General features: G+C 46.0%; 1 protein-coding gene across 1 annotated transcript in view; it reads left to right on the forward strand.

The window, feature by feature from the left end:
- The window catches only part of LOC141148367 (uncharacterized), a 636,575-nt gene that overhangs the window by 436,775 nt on the left and 175,910 nt on the right, over positions 1 to 23,890 (forward strand). The window contains exons 10-11 of the mRNA XM_073635776.1: positions 10,340 to 10,420; positions 12,122 to 12,196. Coding sequence (XP_073491877.1) covers positions 10,340 to 10,420; positions 12,122 to 12,196 — 156 coding nt within the window. The remainder of the gene's footprint in view (positions 1 to 10,339; positions 10,421 to 12,121; positions 12,197 to 23,890) is intronic.

Here is a 23,890-nt window from a genome sequence, read left to right on the forward strand (position 1 = left end):
CGTGTGTGGGCTCCATCGGACATTTTCCATCGGATTTTCGGACAAAGTTTGAGAGCAGGATATAAAATTTTCCGACAACAAAATCCGTTGTCGGAAATTCCGATCGTGTATACACAAATCCGACGGACAAAGTGCCACGCATGCTCAGAATAAATAAAGAGATGAAAGCTATTGGCCACTGCCCCGTTTATAGTCCCGACGTACGAGTTTTACGTCACCGCGTTCAGAATGATCAGATTTTCCGACAACTTTGTGTGACCGTGTGTATGCAAGACAAGTTTGAGCCAACATCCGTCAGAAAAAATCCTAGGATTTTGTTGTCGGAATGTCCGAACAAAGTCCGACCGTGTGTACGGGGCAAAAGAGTTCACAAGGTACACAGACAAGTCAGTGGACCCCCAGATGCCCCATTTGCCCAGCGCACGGATCTAGGGTGGGTCATCACAGGCAATGTCTGTATAGGCAAAATGAAGAGACCTACCAACATTTCATCATTCAAGACAAATGTTCTGCCAAATGGCCGAAACACTTACTTTGAGCCATGCCCACATCACTACTGGGTGAAAGAGAAAATAGCCAGCCACGGATGGCAACATGGTATCTCAGGTAACACAAGCCCTTTCTCCTGCCATGATGACGACTTAGGCTCTACAGTGTTTAATACAACCAGTGAATATGACATACTGGCTCCTTCAATGGAAGACAAAGAATTCATAAAGGTAATGGACAATGAGTTCTTTTAAGATGACTCCAATAACTGGGTAGCACCCCTACCTTTTCGTCTCCCAAGACAGACATTGCCCAACAACTTACAGCAGGCCATCAGTAGATCCTCCTCCTTAAAGCGAAACTTAAGCAGGAAATCAGAAATGCAAAAGAACTTTCTGGACTTTATGCAAAATATATTTGACAGAGATCAGGCAGAGCCTGCACCCCCACTAAAGGAGGGAGAAGAATGCTGGCACCTTCCATCCTTTGGCGTGTATCATCCACGCAAACCAGACCAAATCAGAGTTGTCTTTGATTCCAGCGCTCAGCATGAAGGTGTTTCTCTTAACATGCTCCTTACAGGGTCCAACTTGAACAACAGTCTAATAGGAGTCTTGATTCGCTTCAGCAAGAGCCTGTAGCAATAATGGCAGACATTCAACAGATGTTTCACTGCTTCATTGTCAGCTAAGACAACAGAAACTACCTCAGGTTTCTATGGCACAAAGACAATGACATCAACAAGGATGTTATAGACTATCGAAATGAAGGTACATGTTTTCGGTAACAGTCCTTCCCCTGCAGTGGCAACTTATGGGCTAAGGAGAACAGCTCAGACTGGAGAAGAAGAATATGGATCTGATGCTCGTCAATTTGTCGAAAGAAACTTCTACATTGACGACGCACTCAAGTCTTTTCCAACCGCTAAAGAAGCGATTGATCTTCTCACCAGAACAAAGGAGATGCTGGCTACAGTAAACCTTAGACTGCACAAGATTTTATCCAACAGCCAGGAACTTATGAATGCCTTTCACTCTGAGAACTATGCCACTAGTCTAAAAAACATTGATTTGGGTACAGATGTGCCTCCTGTACAGCAAAGTATGGGTTTGTTGTGGAACATCAATCAAGACACATTCACCTTTCAAGTGTCAACTTGTGACAAACCCTTCAATAAGAGAGGAGTCCTGTCGGTGGTGAATAGCATCTATGACCCACTGGGTTTTTCTTTGCTCCAGTTACCATTCAAGGTAAGATTCTACTGACAGTTATCTACGGAGAACATAGACTGGGATACTCCCTTACCTAGTGAGAATCAACACAAGTGGGAAAGGTGGAGACATTCTTTGAAGTCACTAGAAAAACTTCAGATCTCCCGTTGCTATGTTCCAGGTTCCATTTCAACTGTTAACCGGAGAGAAATTCATATTTTCTCAGATGCATCAGTTGAAGCTATTGCTACAGTAGCCTATTTGAAAACCTCTGAAATGAATGGAGAATCACACTGTAGTTTTGTCCTAGTCGAGGCAAAACTCACTCCCAAACCTGCACATACCATACCAAGACTTAAACTTTGTGCAGCCGTGCTAGCAGTAGAAATTGCTGAAGTCATACGAAGTGAAATGGACACTAAAATTGATTCTTTCACCTTCTATACAGACAGTAAGGTACTACTTGGTTACATATACAACAAAACAAAACAGTTTTATGTGTACGTCAGCAACAGGGTTGAACGTATTAAGAGATTCTCTCTACCAAGTCAATGGCAATACGTTCCCACTGAACTCAACCCAGCTGACTGTGGGACCAGAGCCTTGTCATCTGCTGTTCTTCAGGACAGCTTATGGCTGTCACATACAAGGTTTTTGTGTGAGGACTCCTATTCACCCCCTATTGACAACACCTATGGGCTAGTAAGTCCTGAAGATAAGGAAACTGATAAAGAACTGTGAACATCTCACTCCACACTTCTGTAAATACAAAACAGAAGCTGCGTTCACACAGTTTTGAGCATTTTTCCACCTGGTCATCTGCTGTAAGAACTATTGTTCGCCTAATTCATATTGCTCGCTGCCTTAGGAAGAACTCTGCAGCAGAGTGTCGTGGTTGGCACAGCTGTTCTGGACACTTTACAGGAGCATATATTTCACATGCAGAGAGGTAATTATCCGTTGTGTGCAACAAGAGGTGTATCAGGAGGAATTCGGGAGAATCAGAAATGGAACCGAATTGTCTAAAAACAGTTCTCTCTTCAATCTTAACCCTGTAGTTTACGCCAATCAACTGCTGAGAGTTGGTGGCGGTGTAACGAAATCCGACTTGTGCAGCAAACAGAATCCTATAATCATACCAAGTCAACATCATGTTGCTACTCTTCTGGTTCGTCATCACCATGAACTGGTACATCATCAAGGATGTCAATTTACAGAAGGTGTCATCAGATCAGCTGGCTTGTGGATCATTGGTATTATAAGGTGTATCACCTCCTTGCTCTTCAGGTGCGTCAAGTGCCACATCAACCGCAACAAATGGCAAGTCTTCCAGCTGATCGCCTAAGTACAAATCCACCCTTCACCTATGTTAGAGTAGATGTTTTCAGCCCATGGTCCGTCATCACTTGGAGAACTCATGGTGGAGCTGCCAATAGTAAAAGGTGGGTTGTATTGTTTACCTGTCTCAGCATCCGTGCAATACACAAAGTGATCGAGTCTATGGATTCTTCTTCCTCCATCTGTGCCCTACGAAGATTCTTCTCTATTAGAGGACCAGTTAAGCAGCTGAGATCTGTCTGTGGTACCAACTTTGTTGGAGCATGTAGAGAGCTACAATTGGACAATTTCCTGGCCAACAATGGATGCACTTGGTTGTTTAATCCTCCACATTCTTCACACATGGGAGGATCCTGGCAACGAATGATTGGAGTAGCACAAAGAATTCTTGACTCCATGCTGCAGTCTCACAAGTCTTTACCACTCACCCAGGATACTTTGTCCACCTTTCTCGCTGAAGTGTCTCCCATAGTGAACGCAAGAACTTTAGTGCTGGTATCTTCAGATCCTTATGCTCCAGTGATCGTTACTCCAGCTTCGCTTCTTACTCAAAAGATTGGGACTGCCGTAATATCTTCAAGTGAGATCAAACCCAAGGATATCTACAGGCGTCAATGGAAGTAGGTGCAGCATCTAGCCAATGTGTTTTGGCATCGCTGGAGGAAGGAGTATCTTCATCACCTTCAAGGTCGTAACAAATGGCAAACATCTAAGCCTAATCTTAAGGTTGGAGATCTCATCCTTCTACAAGACAGAGAAGTTTGTCGGAATGAGTGGCCTATGGATCTTATTACTAAAGTTATGCCCAGTGACGATAACAAGGTCCGAAAGGTAGAAGTCAAGGTGACCAAGGGAGGATCGACACAAACCTTTACTCAACCAATTAGAGTTAGTACTCCTTTTGCCAGGTGAGTGACTTATGCAAGGACTAGCCATGCTGTTGACACGGCGGGGAGTACATTGCTGCTATCTTCAGGTTCTACTCGGAACTTTGGAATCCTTTGAAGACGTCATACGTCAGAATACATGTTCTTCAATTCTGTTGGACTTATGTTTATGCTTGCTTGTTGCATGTTTTTTTTCAAGGTTCCAGGACATTTAACAGTGTTGGACTTATTGATTATATATATTAGTTTATGGTTATGAAATCTAAAGATTTCAGACGGGGAGTGTTGTTACACTATGTGATTTTTTATGCTCTGTGTCTTTAAGATTTGTTCCCTCTGTCTATCTGAACTCTCTCTCCCACCGTTGTTCTGTACTGTATATCCCCCTCCCCTTCCTCTCTCTGATTCATTGTGCTCAGTATACCTCATCCTGTAACATCTTTCCATGTGGCTTACAACACCAACATTTTTCTACCTATGAATATCCATCATTAAACGGAACATTCGAAAGGATCCATCGTCTGTCTCTCTAATGCCGCATACACACGATCAGACTTCTCTTCGGAAAAAGATATGATGGCTTTTCCGATGGGATTCCGCTCAAGTCATGCAAAAGTTCGCTGAAATTACGACCGTAAAGAACGCGGTGATGTACAACACTACGACGAGCTGAGAAAATGAAGTTTAATGCTTCTGAGCATGCGTCAAACTGTTTCAGAGCATGTGTAGGAATTTTGCGCGTCAGAATTGCCACAGACGATTGCATTTTCGGATAGGAACTTTTTCCGACCGAAAAATTAAGAACATGCTCTCAATTTTTTGCTGGCTGGAATTCGGCCAGCAAAGTTCTGATGGAGCATACACACGGTCACATTTTCCAACGAAAAACTTTCATCTGTATTTTGCGGGCCGAAATTCCGATCGTGTGTATGCGGCATAACAGTGAGTTATTCATTGAGTTAAGCTGCCTGAATTGATGCAAAGGATAAATGAACACCAGGTCATGTAAGCTCTATTTGAAGCTGGAGATAAAGTTTATGGCTTTGTAGTTGAGTCAGAACAACAAGATAATTGCTTATTTCTAGATGCAGTCTGCGTGCTCTCTCCCTCAGAAAAAACGTACTACCTGAAAGGGATTACAAGTTTAGTAGCAAATCTTTCAATTTTTTTTTTATTTTGTTTTGGAAAAAGGAAGATTTTTTTTCCTTGCAGATGAAATCTACTTAATCTCTCCCCCAGAAATTGTAGCCTATCCCAATGAAGGGTTGAAAAGTGTGGTGCAACTCTGTTTATTGTTTTGTTTTCAACTGTACACAAAAAGAATCAACTCCAGATGCAGTATGCACACTTAATGTGCATGCTCAGAAATGATATGTTTTATATATCGATGGCAGTGGGGGGTTTGTAAGGGTAGGCGGGTGACACTCCCTTCATGTTTCCCTCCTCACTGGGCGCCAAGCAAGGGTCACATGAAAGGCTTCCTCCGGGGTAGGTTCTTCTCTGGGTACTCTGGGCACCTTGTACAGGGTCCTTGCCTTACACATGGGGTACCTTTGCTGGCACACATGATTGATCTTTTATAAACTCTCCTGACATTACTGTACTTCACCACGGTCACTGATTCATTTAGGAGAGACACGCAGAACCCTTGCCCTCTCCACCTGTCCAGCGTATCACTGCTACCTCACTCCCAATAATGGTATGGAGCCCCACCATGTACCTAGCACTAGGGATGAGCTTCGAGTTCGAGTCGAACTCATGTTCGACTCGAACATTGGCTGTTCGCAAGTTCGCCAAACAACGAACAATTTGGGGTGTTCGCGGCAAATTCGAATGCCGCGGAACACCCTTTAAAAGTCTATGGGAGAAATCAAAAGTGCTAATTTTAAAGGCTAATATGCAAGTTATTGTCATAAAAAGTGTTTGGGGACCTGGGTCCTGCCCCAGGGGACATGGATCAATGCAAAAAAAAGTTTTAAAAACGGCCGTTTTTTCAGGAGCAGTGATTTTAATAATGCTTAAAGTCAAACAATAAAAGTGTAATATCCCTTTAAATTTTGTACCTGGGGGGTGTCTATAGTATGCCTGTAAAGGGGCGCATGTTTCCTGTGTTTAGAACAGTCTGACAGCAAAATGACATTTTGAAGGGAAAAACTCATTTAAAACTACCCGTGGCTATTGCATTGCCGACAATACACATAGAAGTTCATTGATAAAAACGGCATGGGAATTCCCCAAAGGGGAACCCCGAACCAAAATTTAAAAAAAAAAATGACGTGGGGTTCCCCCTAAATTCCCTTCAGGTCTGGTATGGATTTTAAGGGGAACCCCGCACCAAAAAAAAAAAAAAAACGGCGTGGGGTCCCCCCAAGAGTCCATACCAGACCCTTATCTGAGCACGCAACCTGGCAGGCCGCAGGAAAAGAGGGGGGACGAGAGTGCGCCCCCCCCTCCTTAACTGTACCAGGCCACATGCCCTCAACATTGGGAGGATGCTTTGGGGTAGCCCCAAAACACCTTGTCCCCATGTTGATGAGGACAAGGGCCTCATCCCCACAACCCTGGCCGGTGGTTGTAGGGGTCTGCGGGCGGGGGGCTTATCGGAATCTGGAAGCCCCCTTTAACAAGGGGACCCCCAGATCCCAGCCCCCCCCCGTGTGAAATGGTAAGGGGGTACTTACCCCTACCATTTCACTAAAAAACTGTCAAAAATGTTAAAAATGACAAGAGACAGTTTTTGACAATTCCTTTATTTAAATACTTCTTCTTTCTTCTATCTTCCTTCATCTTCTGGTTCTTCTGGTTTTTCTGGTTCTTCTGGTTCTTCCTCCGGTGTTCTCGTCCAGCATCTCCTCCGCGGCGTCTTCTATCTTCTTCTCCTCGGGCCGCTCCGCACCCATGGCATGGGGTGGAGGCTCCCGCTCTTCTCTTCTTCTTTTCTTCTCTTCTTCTCTTCTTCTCTTCTTCATTTTCTTCTCCGGGCTGCTCCGCACCCATGCTGGCATGGAGGGAGGCTCCCGCTGTGTGACGGCGCTCCTCGTCTGACAGTTCTTAAATAACGGGCGGCAGGGCCACCCGGTGACCCCGCCCCCCTCTGACGCACGGTGACTTGACGGGACTTCCCTGTGACGTCACGGGGAATGCCACAGGGAAGTCCCGTCATGTCCCGTGCGTCAGAGGGGGGCGGGGTCACCGGGTGGCCCCCCCCCCATTATTTAAGAACTGTCAGACGAGGAGCGCCGTCACACAGCGGGAGCCTCCCTCCATGCCAGCATGGGTGCGGAGCGGCCCAGAGAAGAAAATGAAGAAGAGAAGAAAAGAAGAAGAGAAGATCGGGAGCCTCCCCCCCATGCCATGGGTGCGGAGCGGCCCGAGGAGAAGAAGATAGAAGACGCCGCGGAGGAGATGCTGGACGAGAATGCCGGAGGAAGAACCAGAAGAGCCAGAAGAACCAGAAGATGAAGGAAGATAGAAGAAAGAAGAAGCATTTAAATAAAGGAATTGTCAAAAACTGTCTCTTGTCATTTTTAACATTTTTGACAGTTTTTTAGTGAAATGGTAGGGGTAAGTACCCCCTTACCATTTCACTCAGGGGGGGGGCCGGGATCTGGGGGTCCCCTTGTTAAAGGGGGCTTCCAGATTCCGATAAGCCCCCCGCCCGCAGACCCCCACAACCACCGGTCAGGGTTGTGGGGATGAGGCCCTTGTCCTCATCAACATGGGGACAAGGTGTTTTGGGGGGCTACCCCAAAGCACCCTCCCAATGTTGAGGGCATGTGGCCTGGTACGGTTCAGGAGGGGGGGCGCACTCTCGTCCCCCCCTCTTTTCCTGCAGCCTGCCAGGTTGCGTGCTCGGATAAGGGTCTGGTATGGATTTTTGGGGGGACCCCACGCCGTTTTTTTTTTTGGCGCGGGGTTCCCCTTAAAATCCATACCAGACCTGAAGGGTCTGGTATGGAATTTAGGGGGAACCCCACGTCATTTTTTTTTTTCAATTTTGGCCAGGGTTCCCCTTAATATCCATACCAGACCTGAAGGGCCTGGTATGGAATTTAGGGGGACTCCCACATCATTTTTTTTTTTTTTTTTTTGGTTCGGGGTTCCCCTTTGGGGAATTCCCATGCCGTTTTTATCAATGAACTTCTATGTGTATTGTCTGCAACTCCGCGGGTAGTTTTAAATGAGTTTTTTCCTTCAAAATGTCATTTTGCTGTCAGACTTTTCTAAACACAGGAAACATGCGCCCCTTTACAGGCATACTATAGACACCCCCCAGGTACGAAATTTAAAGGGATATTACACTTTTATTTTTTGACTTTAAGCATTAATAAAATCACTGCTCCTGAAAAAACGGCTGTTTTTAAAACTTTTTTTTGCATTGATCCATGTCCCCTGGGGCAGGACCCTGGTCCCCAAACACTTTTTATGACAATAACTTGCATATTAGAATATAAAATTAGCACTTTTGATTATTCATGTTCGTGTCCCATTGACTTTAACGGTGTTCGCGTGTTCGAACAAACTTTTTTCCTGTTCGCATGTTCTGGTGCGAACCGAACAGGGGGGTGTTCGGCTCATCCCTACCTAGCACCGACTCCATGCATGCACTTCACCTAACTCTTCCTCTTTTGTACCTGTGTATAGGCTGGGGGCCTCTGTAGTCCTTATCTGTTCCCGCCGCCATGGGAGACAGACTGCTTAAGGAAAGAGTGCTGACAACAACTCCTCCTGCTAGAAGCTATGCCACTTGTCACATGTACATGCTTACAACAGGCTGCTAGAGAAACTTTTATTACCCTTGGTAACCACTTGTATCCTCACACTATATTAACTCCTGTACCATTATCTTCATACCCCAATGTGCTTAGCTGACCCGAACTGTAGACTATATGTTCTGGTTACTTGCCTTATACCCCTTGAGTAAGACCAGACAAAATTTCAAAAGCTTTACTGAAAAACGTGGTCATTTCAAATAACATTAGCAACAGTCTTTTCTTAATCCCTAACTCAGGCTTATTGGTGCTCCAAAAGCAGGGCTGAGACAAGGGGTGGGCAGAAGGGGAGAATGCCCTGGGCGGGACCATTTACTGGAGGAAGGGGGGCGCAGTAGAGGCCATGCTACAGGCCGCCTGTCCTGGGGCCGCTTTGATCTGTGGCTGCAGCGTTCCCCTCTTACCACCTCCTCTTGTTTGTCCCACAGCGCCAGGAGCGCTGTGTGTCAGGGAACTGGGTCTGTGTGTGTGTTCGGCGGCGCCGTAACAAGGTCACGCCCCCTAGACCGGCTCATGTGGTAGCAGATTGAATCATTGTTATCACACGAGCCGGTCCAGGGGGGCGGGACCTTGTTACGGCGCCGCTGAACACGCACAGACCCACCTGTGTAACACACTGCTGCGGGAGATGTCCGCTGTGTGATCCAGGGCAGGCTATGGTGAGTCTGCATTCATAGGCAAAGTGAGGCTGCGATTATGGGCATAGAGAGGCTGCGTTTATGGGCACAGAGAGGCTGCGATTATGGGCACAGAGAGGCTGCAATTATGGGCACAGAGAGGCTGCTATTATGGTCACAGAGAGGCTGCGATTATGGTCACAGTGAGATGGCATTGATGGGCACAGTGAGATGGCATTGATGGGCACAGTTAGGCGGCTTTGATGGGCACAGTGGGGCTGCAATTATGGGTGCTGAGAGGCTGCGATTATGGGCACAGTGAGGCGGCATTGATGGGCACAGCGGTAGGCTGCATTTGATGGGCACTCGTGAGACTGCATTGATCTGTTGTATCATGTCTGCAGTCTCTGACCATCTTTAATATGATGTCCTCAGTCTCTAACCATCGCCTGCATCATGTCCTCAGTCTCTAACCATCTCTTGTCTTATATCATGTCTCCAGTCTCTGAGGGGTGTTTGCTTAATTAGCAATGGTATTAGTAATATGCAGCAGGAAGGGGGTGCCCAGTGATGCTAAGCTTGCACAGTTGACAGGCTCCACATAACTAAAGAGGCTCAGCTGCTCCCCCTACCAGTGTGACAAGCACTGTGGTTGGACAGTGAGCTAAGTAAGACTGAGCCTATGAGTGTATCTAACTCAGTGTTGATAGGCTTTGCTAGGAATGGTGTGTCCAGGATGTGGCCCTACCTATGTACTGTATAAGATTACCTAAATGAACAGGGGTTGTCCTGGGACTTATGATACAGTGTGGTCGACTTGGACTTCTGGCTAGTGTGACTTATCAGTACTCCCTTTAGATAATAGGATTGAATGCACTGGACAGGGTGATAGATTTGCACTTTCCTGGGCACAGGACTTCATGCAAGGGAACATTAATATATAGATTATTGATGCAAGGATGTAATGCGGTCAAGGTGACTGGATGCTATGATCTGAATGGGTATTTTCTGTATATTTCTTTAAGGCAGCAAGAAGCATGCCGTTTTTCATCAAGGTGAGGTCGGAGCCTCAAAACTAACTGAGCAGAGTTCTTCTCTAAAGCCAGGTGAGTTCACAATTTCAATAATCAATAAAGAGAATCTGTCACAAGGCAAAATGCTTGTGTGGGAAAATTCTAAAACGGTAATTTCCCAATTCATATGGTTCTGAAATGCTCTGGGACAGTAAGGCTGAACCTGTTCTCTAAGTCACTGCCCTGGAATTAGTAGGGGGACCCCCCTTCATCCCCAGAAGAATTTACCCCCTTCCTGACCAGCACTTTTTGCGATTCGGCATTGCGTCTATAAAAATGCACTGATTGCTGTGTAAATGACGCTGGCATGGAAGGGGTTAACCACTAGGGGGCGAGGAAGGGGTTAAGTGTGTCCTAGGGAGTGATTCTAACTGTGGGGGGCTGGGCTACAAGTGACACGACAGAGATCACTGCTCCCGATGACAAGGAGCAGTAGATTACTGTCATGTCACTAGGCAGAACAGGGAAATGCCTTGTTTACACAGGCATCTCTCCATTTTGCAGCTCTGTGACACGATCGTGGGACACTGGTGAACATCGAGTTTGTGGGTCCCGCGGGCACAGTCACTGAGTTTGCGCCAGGCGCGCCATAGGCGCGCGAGTGCCCGCACGGCGGGATTTTCAAAGCAGCGTACAGGTACGTTGCTTTGCCCACACGAGCCATTCTGCTGACGTGTATATATACGTTAGGCAGTAGACAAGGGGTTAAAGAGGACAAGGGCTTCTTCCCCACAACCCTGGCCTGGTGGTTGTGGGGGTGGGGGTAGCTTATCAGAATCTGGAAGCCCCCTTTAACAAGGGGGCCCCTAGATTCCACCCCCCATGTGAATGCGTATGAGTAATTCATCTAAAAAATGTGAAAAGTAAATAAAACACAAACACAATTTTTGACAAGCCCTTTATTAAAAAAAATAAACATGTCCCCCCCACGAAAAAAAAATGTCTGCCCACTGACACATCTGCTCCCGTCGCTTGTCCCCTGCCAAATGACATCACCAGTTGACCCCGCCTTCATGACATCACTCAGAGATCCCACTCTCATAATGCTAAGGGGGCAGGGTCACCCGTTGATGTCACCAGGAGGCTCCATTCCTATGATGACACTTGCCAACCCCTGAAACATGGGGCGGGTTTCAGGGCCCTTTGTTAAAGGGGGCTTCCAGATTCTGATAAGCTACCCCCCACAACCATCGGGTCATATTGATGAGGACAAGGTGCTTTGCCAGGGGTTCCCCCTCCTGGCAAAGTGCCTCCCCCCATATTACGGGCATGTGGCCTGGTATGGCTTGCCTGGCCTGCCGGGCTGCATGCTTGGATAAAGGTCTAGTATGGATTTGCAGGGGCATGCATTTTTTTTTTGTTTTTTGCCATGGGATCCTCTTCAAAGGGCCTGGTGTTTATTGGGGGGACCCCATGCTGTTTTTTTTTGGTTAATGCCTACATTACATTCTGCTGTCAGCGGTGAATCCCTGCTGATAGCGAGGATGAGACACTGGTTGTTAGGAAGCTGGTGGTTGGCGGCTCCTAACGACCAAATACCAGGAAACTTTGATAATAAAAACAAGAGGGGGAAAAACACACTGGAACACATAAAGAATGCATGCGTTCGGAGTGCATTTTTGTGGTGTGAGCCAGCCCTTATGAATTATACGGTATATCACCTTCAATGTTGCACTATATATTTTTCAAATGTAATTTACTATTTTGTCCTTCTTTTTTACGTTAATTCTGCAGGAAGTAGCAAAGATTTCGATTTCCAGGCAGGCATGAAGATTGACCACCCTGACCAAAGTTCAGTTATCCAGACAGGTACAGATGTTAAACACACTAGGTGTATTTATTAAAAAAATGCTATTCATCCCATAGCACTTCATTTGCATTTGTTCTGTGTGAATGGAGCAAAATCAAATGTGATTAGGCTGGAAGGTATCAGTAATGCTCTCTCATTCATAAAAAAGAGAGTGGTTAGGGAAAATGCTGCACTATGGGCATTACATTGAGCCGGCCATAGTAAATACGTATTTATTTATTTCTCAGTGCCATCATCAGCTCTATTTTTTGATTTCACTGTATTCTATATAAATGAATAACATTTGACCTGGATAGAGCATAGCTTAGTAACGTACAATTTTGCTCCCATTTGCACAAAATGAATGTACATGCAGTTTCACAGAACAAATAACTCTGCATTTTAAAAAGAAATACACCTCTAAAGGCCCATACACACGATCAGATTTTCCGACGGGAATTGTGTGATGGCAGGCTGTTGTCAGAAAATCCGACCGTTTGTATGCTCCATCGGGCAATTGATGTCGGATTTTCCGCCAACAAATGTTGGTTAGCATGCTTTAAAATTTTCCGACAACAAATGTGTGTTGTTGGATTTTTCGATCGTGTGTACAGAAGTCCTTTGGACAAAAATCCAAAGTACAAACACGCATGCTCAGAAGCAATACTAACCATAACACAACAAAGAGCTGAAAAACCACGTAGTTTCGTGTTTGTTGGCCGACAATTCTTTGCCGTTTGTATGCAATACAAGTTCATGGCCAACGCCCTTCGGACAAAAGTCCTACGCTTTGTCCACGGAAAATCCGATCGTGTGTACCAGGCTTAAGACTATGGAGCTTATATATACATTTCAGCTCTACATTTGCTAGTTGTCCATGCATTTGCTAAACAATGTTTTGCTGTGTTTTAATGCACAAAATGTACAGTTTGCATATGTAGCTCTCAGGCAAATACTGGTAGAGTGACGGGTTTATTTTAATGGGGACCCAAACAGTAGCACATACATGACTTTTTTCACTGTTTTGCCTCCTGGAGCATATGGAGGTGGGGAGAGAATCCTCAGTCTTGTGTAATTTTTTGTTTATTGAAACCTTACAAATAAATAGGGAAAGAGACTAGTCTCTCTCAAAAGGTTGTGGGATTTTTGTGTGGAGATGGTGTGTCTGTTATTAAGGTGAGAACCAAAGACAACAATTAATTAAGAAAATATAAATGTATTAAAGAATATCAGATACAAACAGCACAAACATGAACATTTTTGAGACCGTGAGTTGATGATATATGAAATCAGATGCGTAGGTATGCAGGGGTAGCCAACATGTTTTGCAAAATGCTTCATCGGGGCACTGCATACATCTATGATTTCATCTAAGTTACATAAGACATAACACATGTCATTAGTATATTATCAAACATACAGTTATTAATTCATTACAGAGAATAAAAGATTATTTTATTATATTACATTTTGTATAGCTTAAATTACATATGCTCACCTGGTCTATAAAAATGAACGATTCGCACGCAACATTGCAGTCATTCACCCATCATAGAAACCCTGGCTGGGGCTAGTTCCCAATGGAAGTCAGATCCAAACGCGATAGGCGGTAGGGAAATTGGATCGTGATGGTTGCCAAGATTGGAATAATATAACGTTCTAAAAATTTAGTTACATTACAAAAATGATAGTAGTAATGGATAATAGGGGTAATGACACCGAAATTGAATCATGTTGTTACTATTGATCTAGACAGGGAGATACTATAGTAAGGGATAAACACATTAATGAGGGTTTATGGGTAGTTATATACATAGTAATTATTATTATTATTATTATTATTATTAATAATGTCAATTTACGCAGCGCTTTACATATACATTGTACATTCACATCAGTCCCTACCCTCAAGGAGCTTACAATCTAAGGTCCCTAACTCACATTCATACATACTAGGGACAATTTAGACAGGATCCAATTAACCTACCAGCATGTCTTTGGAGTGTGGGAGGAAACCGGAGTACCCGGAGGAAACCCACGCAGGCACAGGGAGAACATGCAAACTCCAAGCAGGTAGCGTCGTGGTTGGGATTCGAACCAGTGACCCTTCTTACTGCTAGGCGAGAGTGCTACCACTACACCACTGTGCCTACCCTGTACCCTGATACCCGAGACAGGGAAGGTTGAGGCCATCCTGGCCTGGCCTACCCCTCAAACCAAAAAGCAGGTTATGTCTTTCTTGGGGACCGCTGGCTACTATAGGAAATTTGTATGTAACTATAGTAGCCTGGCCAAACCTCTGACTGACCTAACCAAAAAGAAACTGCCCAAGGTGGTGTCTTGGACACCAGAATGTGAGCAGGCATTTCAGGCCTTGAAGGAGGCGCTGGCCAGCGCACCTGTGCTGCAGGCTCCAGACTTCACCCGCCGTTTCCTTGTGCAGACGGATGCCTCTGCCTTTGGATTGGGTGCAGTCCTGAGCCAGGTGGACGAGGCCGGAGAGGAGCATCCCATCCTCTACCTGAGCATCCCTTGAGCTGGCTAAATCGTGTTGCTGGGGAGAATGGCAAACTACTTCGGTGGAGCCTAATTCTTCAGCAATACGATTTCACCTTCCAGCATAAGAAAGGCAGCGCCCATGGCAATGCTGATGGGCTGTCACGACAAGCCGAGCCCGCAGGAGTCGGTTGCGTCAGGAGGGAAATTGTAGTTCCCTCCCATGCAACCACCTAAGGGGGGAGGTGTAACGATATCAAGTACGGGACATGACAAGCTGTAGCTAGCTGCCATCTTGTGCGGAAGTAGCCATGACAGTTTGGCTAACCATGTAACCTCACAGAGAACTCTGAACTCTCTCCGTCCCCATCTTAGGAATTCAAAGCTTTTTAAGTTCAACAGAAAAGGTTATCTCTACAGAGAAAACAGAACCAGGTTAGGTCAGTAAAAAACATTTGTTGTAAGGGCAGTGTTCAGGCCTGTCGTAAAACTGTCACCCTCCCCATTCAGAGCCCTAACAGGCCTCGGTTGTAAAAATGTCTGAATACACCTCACTAGAATAAGTATGAAATTTCAGCATGTTTCATAACTTCTGACTTAGTAATAGCACAGCCATAATCTGGACATATTTGGCTTCCTCAGATAATATGGAACGTTTCAAGTCCAGACACCCCTATGTCAGGTCATATGGGAAACCCCTGGGACCACTTATTCCTCCAAAGCAGGCTATACGTTATAGATATGGCATGTTTAGACTTGTTTTGAAGGAAATCTCAAGTTGAATAATAATATGGATATTTGGGGTCTGTAAACACTATAGATGCAGATATATGAATATGTATTAAAAAATCTACCTGGGACGTGGTCATGAGTGTAGACACCTCCCAGCAACCAACCCCTAAACCAGCTGACCAGATGATTGGTTACTGGTCGCTGTCAACACCCCCTTTGATTTGACAGAAAAGAGGAGATGCCAAGACAATGGTCACATATTCACCAATATGTGACGAACGCGGGTGTCAGATCCCTGCCCTCCTCGCTAACTCGCGACAAAGGACCGGCCAACCTCACACCACGCTGTCACTTACGTAACAATGCCACTCTCAGCTGCGCCCAGCACAAAGATTTTCCAGCTTGCGGGACCACAATCTAGGTGCGAGCAGCCTGAGAGTGATTGTCACTGGGCTAATTACACAATTAACCCTTTAACTGCCACCACCCCCGTTTAAAAGACCGAGCCGGGGGAGACTCGTAATTTCAGCAATACCAATTATAATTTTAGAATAAGCGTCTGCCACACACACTGCCACCACAGACAGGTCTGCTCAGAGTCTTACTCTACAACAGTAGCGCCCTTCAAGAGGCAGGTTCGTTTATAGCTTGCATTAAGAGCTTTGGAGACAAGGTTAACACTTTTCAACCTAAAGGTCAAAGTTGATGCAAATAAAATATTTACAGAAAAAAGATGTTTCAAAAAGATAAAGACAATATACAGCCACAAAGCAATAAGGTAGAATTGGGAAGAAAGGATACTTGCAATTAATGTCCGAGGGTTGATCAGAGTTCGATCGATGAGCTAGGTAATCGGTTCTCGACTTGGCAGATGTTCCTTCTTGGATGGTAAAAACCAATCTGTCACGAATTCACACCCCAACGGCGACTAACTAACCGCGACGTGTGTTCCGTGACCGGGGTATATGAGGAGCTAAGGGAATAAGGGGGAACTTATACTGCGCATGTAAGACTGACTGTAGTATTTTCACAGCCTGCACTACCTTTGGCCACCACTAGAGGGAGACTCCACTCCAATCCAGCTAGCTGACCACACACAGGCAGATACGAATCTTACATACAATCTGGTGCACTCTAAGGGTTGGGGAGCAGTCTAGCAATTACTACACACTTCTAGGGCTCCTCCAGCTATCCTGCAAGCTTGAACCCCGGTGTTATTCACTCTTCCCACTGTCCCCACACCCACACACCAGACACACAATAAATGATAGCCTGCCACCACCCAACAGTTTGTCCGCAGACTGGTCTGCTGAGCCACCACACACAGATCTCTGTCTGGAAGATCTGTTAGCTTACAATCTGCATGCAATCTGCCAACACACAGTGCAATTGCATACCAATTAACTTAAACCGAGTACTTAGGCACTAAAATACACCAACCTCTCCAGAGATATGATTCAGGGTAGTTATAATGTCTTGTTTTTGTTCCTTGTATTCGTTGTTATTTATTTGGTAAAACTTCTAAATTTAAAGTGGTCGAAAGGATAGGGTAAGACAATATATATAGTGTATGAATACTGAGACAATAAAGCTCATGTACTGTTTACCCTGAGGTCGGTATGGCTGTAATGGGATGCATAGTTAAATGCCAAGTCCCCGCTGTATAGTGCCGACCGTAAAAATAGGGAACATACAGAAAATATAATAATGACCTAAAATTAGTCTCCCAACCTCCAAATAAGTAACCAATAAAGCCAGAGCATTTTGAAAATAGGCCCTTACCTTGCAAGGTGGATAGTGTGGATTGTAGTGAGTCCCTGGGTAGCAACACGGCAAAGGTGTGTAGCACGCTACACCACTGACATCAAGATGCCTGTGTCAGCATGAAGCCGACACCACCATCCTAAATGTCCACGATCCCACTGGAAATGAAGGGTCGGATGACCCCTGACATCACTTCCGGTCCAGGCATCCCTGTAAGCACGCATGCGCACCAACTCCGAAGATCAGGAGTGGTGCGCCGGCGCTGTCAGTCACAAACTAATGGCGTGGACAGGAAGTGAGGGTGGAACGGAATCTCCACCCTCATTGACAGGGACACACGAATCCCCCTACCAATAGCAGAGAGCCCCAGGGTGTACGATGGGCGAGCGCTGAAATGGAACGCAGACATCATACACAGATAGACACCAAATCTCTTCAAACAAACAGATAGAAAGTGATCTCTAGTATACAGATATTTTTGCCCATGAAACATAGGCAGCAAGAGTTTTATACATGATAGAAAATATCTTAAAAGTATACATCGATTTGTAATGGTAAAGTCAGTATGGGGTAAAACTCCCTGCATACGGACAGAAACACCACCAGCGATGTTCACATAGTAATGATGCTAGATAGAAAGCAAGACAAAACTAAGCAATTGAGAACGGAAAATGCAAAAAAAACAAAAAACTAATATACATAACAATGGAAGATATGGGTACCAGATGTAAATGAGGCCAATAGCTATCACCACATAGGGTTCAAAAATATAAACACAGATATGTCATAGTTTAAAGAAAGGGTTTGAAAGATAATGCCATATTTAACCCTGGTGGGTAGGTGGTTCTCTGATTAAAAATCCATCTTGCCTCTTTCTGAAGGATTTTCTTGTCGATGTCCCCTCCCCTTTCTAATTCTGGAATGACTTCTAATGCAAAAAATGAAATGTATGATGTATTGTAGCTGTGGTTGAGCCCCACATGTTTACATATTGGGGTATTTAATAGTCCTGCATCTAAATAGTACAGGTGATCTTGTATACATTTGGCAAAGGGACGCATGGTCTTGCCAATGTAAGATGCACCATATCGGCACATAGCTAGATGGACAATACCCATAGTGCAACAGTCAGCATACCCCTTTAGTTTGTGAAATCCACCTCAGGGTAGAGGGCATCCCACTCCTTCCCTAATCCACGGGCATTGATCACATTGACCGCATTTAAAGGTCCCCCTTCCTCCCGTCGCTCCAAGAATGGGAGCGGCAGGGGGAAGGTGACTGTTTACCAGACTGTCCCTAATAGATCGGGATCTTCTATAGACAATTTGTGGTGTACTGGCCACATATTTAGAAATGACAGGGTCCTCAGAAAGAAAATGCCAATTATTGTTAATCAATTTACGAAATACATCTTGATGAGCAGTAAAAGTGGTAATGAATTTTGTGTTGGGGTTGGTTTTCCGGGCCTTAGACTTAAAAATGAGTGATTCCCGTGTGTTTTGTTTAGCCCTCTGCTTTTTTGAGGACTTTTTTGCTGTACCCTCTAGTTTGCAATCTTAGATACAAGGCCTTAGCCTCAAGCTCAAAATCCTCATCCCTGGCGCAATTACTACGCAACCTCAGATATTGGCTAAACGGTATGCTTCGTACCAGAGAGCGAGGATGTGAGCTTGAGTAATGCAATATCTTTCCCTATTTCTTAACTATTACCAGGGATTGTGCGGAAATTGTCTGTTTCTGGAAACTGTCCAACCATATATTTTATATATTCTATTTTTTGTGGGTGCAAAACCCTGTTTTTGTCTGTTAGACCTTTCCAGTATAAGGCTTGTTGTATAAATTGATCTTCATTGAACTATGAATATTTGCCAATGTATATCATTATTCTTTTGATGCTGGTTCTAAGCAATATACACTAAGTAGTGATCGGATATATATTTTCACTGTTTCCAATTCTGTGTGGTCCCTTCCCCCTTTCTTCTTTTTTTTTTTTTTTCCCACTATTATGTCGCAGTTTTCAGGACCTGGGTGGGAACAATTTCTGGATACTATCCAGAACACTTGTACTCCCCAGGTACAAACTGAAGTTGGCCTTGGTGTTTTCTTTTTGAAATTGAAAAGACTCATGGAAAAGAAGTCCAACTTGGGTTGGCACGTCCGCTTCTTCGATCGGTATTTGAAAGAGAAAGTAAGCCCCCAGGGACTAAGAATACAAATTTTTCCATCCTTTGAAGTGACAGACATCCCATTCAAAGAAGAATGGGAACAAAATCTTAACAAATGTTCAGCACACATGATGTCAATGTTAAAAGAGAAATAAAGCAGGGATTTGGTAGAGCTAGACAGGGAGATTGAGACATTAAGGGCCAGTGGAAGTCATTACTCCACTAGTATGGAGTTTAAAAAGAAGGAACGTGATTTATTACAGCACCTAGAGAAGTATAACAAAAATGCTGTATTAAAAAAGGACCAAAAATTCTACAAGGACAAATTGGCCTTCTTCGGCGGCTATGCATATAAATGGCAAAGAGGGCTCTCTAACAAAAGAGGTAAACCCTATAGACAAAATCTGTATCACGATAACACACCATATAAATCTGACTCTGATGCCTCTATTTCATCACCCTCTGTCTCCTCCCAGAAACCATCAAGTAAAACCCCACGAGGACCGTCGGGCAAAGGACGTGCACCTAAACGCGGTAATAAGAGTGATTACTAGCCCCAGGGGGGTACACATAAAAAACGGATTGTTTCCCCCCATAGGCACTCACCAAGTAACACTTATACTGAACTAGCAGAAGGAGCATATGGTGACTCAGGAATGGGTGCCACTGCCCCTCTGCTTTTGTTCTCATACGAAAAAGAAAGCGAACCAATACCCCCACGTGACCTGGGTGCAACACCAAAAATCGGCCAACCCAAGATTACCATCCCAGGTCCAGCCGCTTTAGGCCCTATTTCCAACCCCCCAGCCACACCAATCACACAATCACGAATGGGCAAGATAGATGTGATTAACCTCCTATGAGCTATCGGCCACAGAAATTGAGGTATTAAGACTTGGTCTTAGTTTCTGCCCATTACAACAAATTGACAAATTCACTCTTTCAAAGGACTTACAGTAGGTGACCGCGATATTGTGTCAATCTCGCCGCACTTCTCGGCGAGATTTGACACCTATGAGCCCCGTCGCAGGGGCCAGCGCCGAGATGGCTCACTCATCGGGAAAGGAAAACTTTGTTTTCCTTCCGCGATGAGTGACAGGCAGCGCTGACAGCTGTCTGGTATGAATCCTGAGGCGGGAACACCGCACCAAATTTTAAATGAAAAAACCGGCGTGGGTTCCCCCCTAGGAGCATACCAGGCCCTTAGGTCTGGCATGGATTGTAAGGGGAACCCCCTATGCCGAAAAATCGGCGTGGGGGTCCCCCCCCAATCCATACCAGACCCTTATCCGAGCACGCAGCCCGGCCGGCCAGGAAAGGGGGTGGGGACGAGCGAGCGCCCCCCCCCCTCCTGAGCCGTACCAGGCCGCATGCCCTCAACATGGGGGGGCCCTTGTCGCCCTCAACATGGGGGGGTGGGTGCCTTGGGGGAGGGGGGCGCCCTGCGGGGCCCCCCCACCCCAAAGCACCTTGTCCCCATGTTGATGAGGACAAGGGCCTCTTCCCGACAACCCTGGCCGTTGGTTGTCGGGGTCTGCGGGCGGGGGGCTTATCGGAATCCGGGGGCCCCCCTTAATAAGGTGTCCCCCAGATCCCGGCCCCCCACCCTGTGTGAATGAGTTTGGGGTACATGGTACCCCTACCCATTCACCTAGGCAAAAGTGTCAATATAAAAAAAACACACTACACAGGTTTTAAGAATAATTTATTAGTCAGCTCCGGGGTCTTCTTCCGACTTCGGGGGGTCTCCTTCCGACTTCTCCCGGTGTTCGGCCTCTTCTCCCGGGCCCCGCCGCTATCTTCTTCCAGCTCTATTGCCAGCGAGGGGCCCGGTCTGCTGCCGCTGTCTCACCGCCGCTGTCTTGTCGCCGCTGTCTCGCCGCTTCTTCTCTTCTATTCTTCTTCCCTGATGTTGACACGACGCTCTCTCCGGCTCGAATGCTGTGTGCGAGCTGCGGAGCCATTTATATAGGCGGTAACCCCGCCCCCTTACGACGCCATGGTCCCAGCATGCGCAGGGACTCTGGGGCCACGCCCCCTTATGACGCCAGAGTCCCTGCGCATGCTGGGACCATGACGTCGTAAGGGGGTGGGGTTACCGCCTATATAAATGGCTCCGCAGCTCACACACAGCATTCGAGCCGGAGAGAGCGTCGTGTCAACATCGGGGAAGAAGAATAGAAGAGAAGAAGCGGCGAGACAGCGACGACAAGACAGCGGCGGCGAGACAGCGGCGACAAGACAGCGGCAGCAGACCGGGCCCCTCGCTGGCAATAGAGCTGGAAGAAGATAGCGGCGGGGCCCGGGAGAAGTCGGAAGGAGACCCCCCGAAGTCGGAAGAAGACCCCGGAGCTGACTAATAAATTATTCTTAAAACCTGTGTAGTGTGTTTTTTTTATATTGACACTTTTGCCTAGGTGAATGGGTAGGGGTACCATGTACCCCAAACTCATTCACACAGGGTGGGGGGCCGGGATCTGGGGGCCACCTTATTAAGGGGGGCCCCCGGATTCCGATAAGCCCCCCGCCCGCAGACCCCGACAACCAACGGCCAGGGTTGTAGGGAAGAGGCCCTTGTCCTCATCAACATGGGGACAAGGTGCTTTGGGGTGGGGGGGCCCCGCAGGGTGCCCCCCTCCCCCAAGGCACCCACCCCCCCATGTTGAGGGCATGCGGCCTGGTACGGCTCAGGAGGGGGGGGGGCGCTCGCTCGTCCCCACCCCCTTTCCTGGCCGGCCGGGCTGCGTGCTCAGATAAGGGTCTGGTATGGATTGGGGGGGACCCCCACGCCGATTTTTCGGCATAGGGGGTTCCCCTTACAATCCATGCCAGACCTAAGGGCCTGGTATGCTCCTAGGAGGGAACCCACGCCGGTTTTTTCATTTAAAATTTGGCGCGGTGTTCCCGCCTCAGGATTCATACCAGACAGCTGTCAGCGCTGCCTGTCACTCATCGCGGAAGGAAAACAAAGTTTTCCTTTCCCGATGAGTGAGCCAGCGCGACATTCACAGTACCCTGTCGCCGAGAACCAGCGCGATGGTATCGCGCTGGAAACACAATCTCGCGGTCAGGTACTGTACATCTCTTTGCAAGAAACCTTACATACAGTCAGGTTGTAATTCCTACACCATTCACCTGATTTGGATGTAAATACCCTCAAATTAAAGCTGAAAGTCTGCAGTTAAAGCACATCTTTTTGTTTCATTTAAAATCCATTGTGGTGGTGTATAGAGCCAAAAAGATTAGAATTGTGTTGATATCCTAATCTTTATGGACCTAGTGACCCCATCTCAGATGAGGAAGAACCCGATATAGAGATATCCCCAGAACCATCTAAGTTCAAAGCCAAATCTCAGAAATTTCCCAATTTTCAGACATGTCCAGCTGTCTGGGCTTTTCTCAAACAAACTAAAAAGCAAATGAAGGATCTTCAGTTTCCAAGCTATGCCGAGGACATCGCATGTTCGACTGTTCGTCGAATTTCGAACGTTATGGGCCGTTTGCGCCTAATTCGAGTGGCGCATTACGGCCCATAATTCACTGTGGCATCGCATTGCTGGCTGATGATTGGCCAAGCATGCACTATGACCCGCAATGCTTGGCCAATCACAGCGCCGTCTGTACAGAGAGCTGTAATTATGGCTCAGGGGGCTTAGTACACGCGTGCGGCCTTGTGTAGTATGTTGCGGTGGAGAGATACAGAGAGACAGTGTCATTTGATTTAAGTTAGATAGAGTAGGCAGGCGAGTCAGTTAGCTGCACTTACAGTGTATTGTGTATATATATATATATATATGCATCCTAGGTGTTGTGTGTGTGTGTGTGTGTGTGTATATATATATATATATATATATATATGTATTATATATACACTGTATTCAGTTTAGCTAGATCCGTTCCTGTTATTTTCTTCCTACTGCCAGGCAGGCAGGTGTTTTTACAGTATTTACAACTACCTGAAGAAAATTGCGGGTGTTCTTCTGATCCTATTAGTCCTATTAGCTACAGTATTTACAGTTAGTGTAGTGCATCCTCTGCACAGTGTGCACCTAAAGCTACCTAAAGAAAATTGGTGGTGTTCTTCTGATCCTATTAGTACCACAGGCAGCTGCAGTCTTTACAGTTAGTGTAGTGCGTCCTCTGCACAGTGTGCACCTAAAGTTACCTGAAGAAAATTGGTAGTGTTCTTCTGATCCTATTAGTACCTCAGCCAGTTGCAGTATTTACAGTTAGTGTAGTGCGTCCTCTGCACAGTGTGCACCTAAAGCTACCTGAAGAAAATTGGTGGTGTTCTTCTGAGCCTATTAGTACCGCAGGCAGCTTCAATATTTATAGTTATTGTGGTGCGTCCTCTACACAGTGTGCACCTAAAGCTACCTGAAGAAAATTGCTGGTGTTCTTCTGATTCTATTAGTACCACAGGCAGGCAGCTGCAGTATTTACAGTTAGTGTACTGCGTCCTCTGCACAGTGTGCACCTAAAGCTACCTGAAGACAATCTCTGTTGTTCTGCTCCTATTAATACCACAGGAAGCTGCAGTATATTTAGTTAGTGTAC

This window comes from Aquarana catesbeiana, linkage group LG06, assembly GCF_042186555.1.
Source record: "Aquarana catesbeiana isolate 2022-GZ linkage group LG06, ASM4218655v1, whole genome shotgun sequence".
Lineage (NCBI taxonomy): Eukaryota > Metazoa > Chordata > Amphibia > Anura > Ranidae > Aquarana > Aquarana catesbeiana.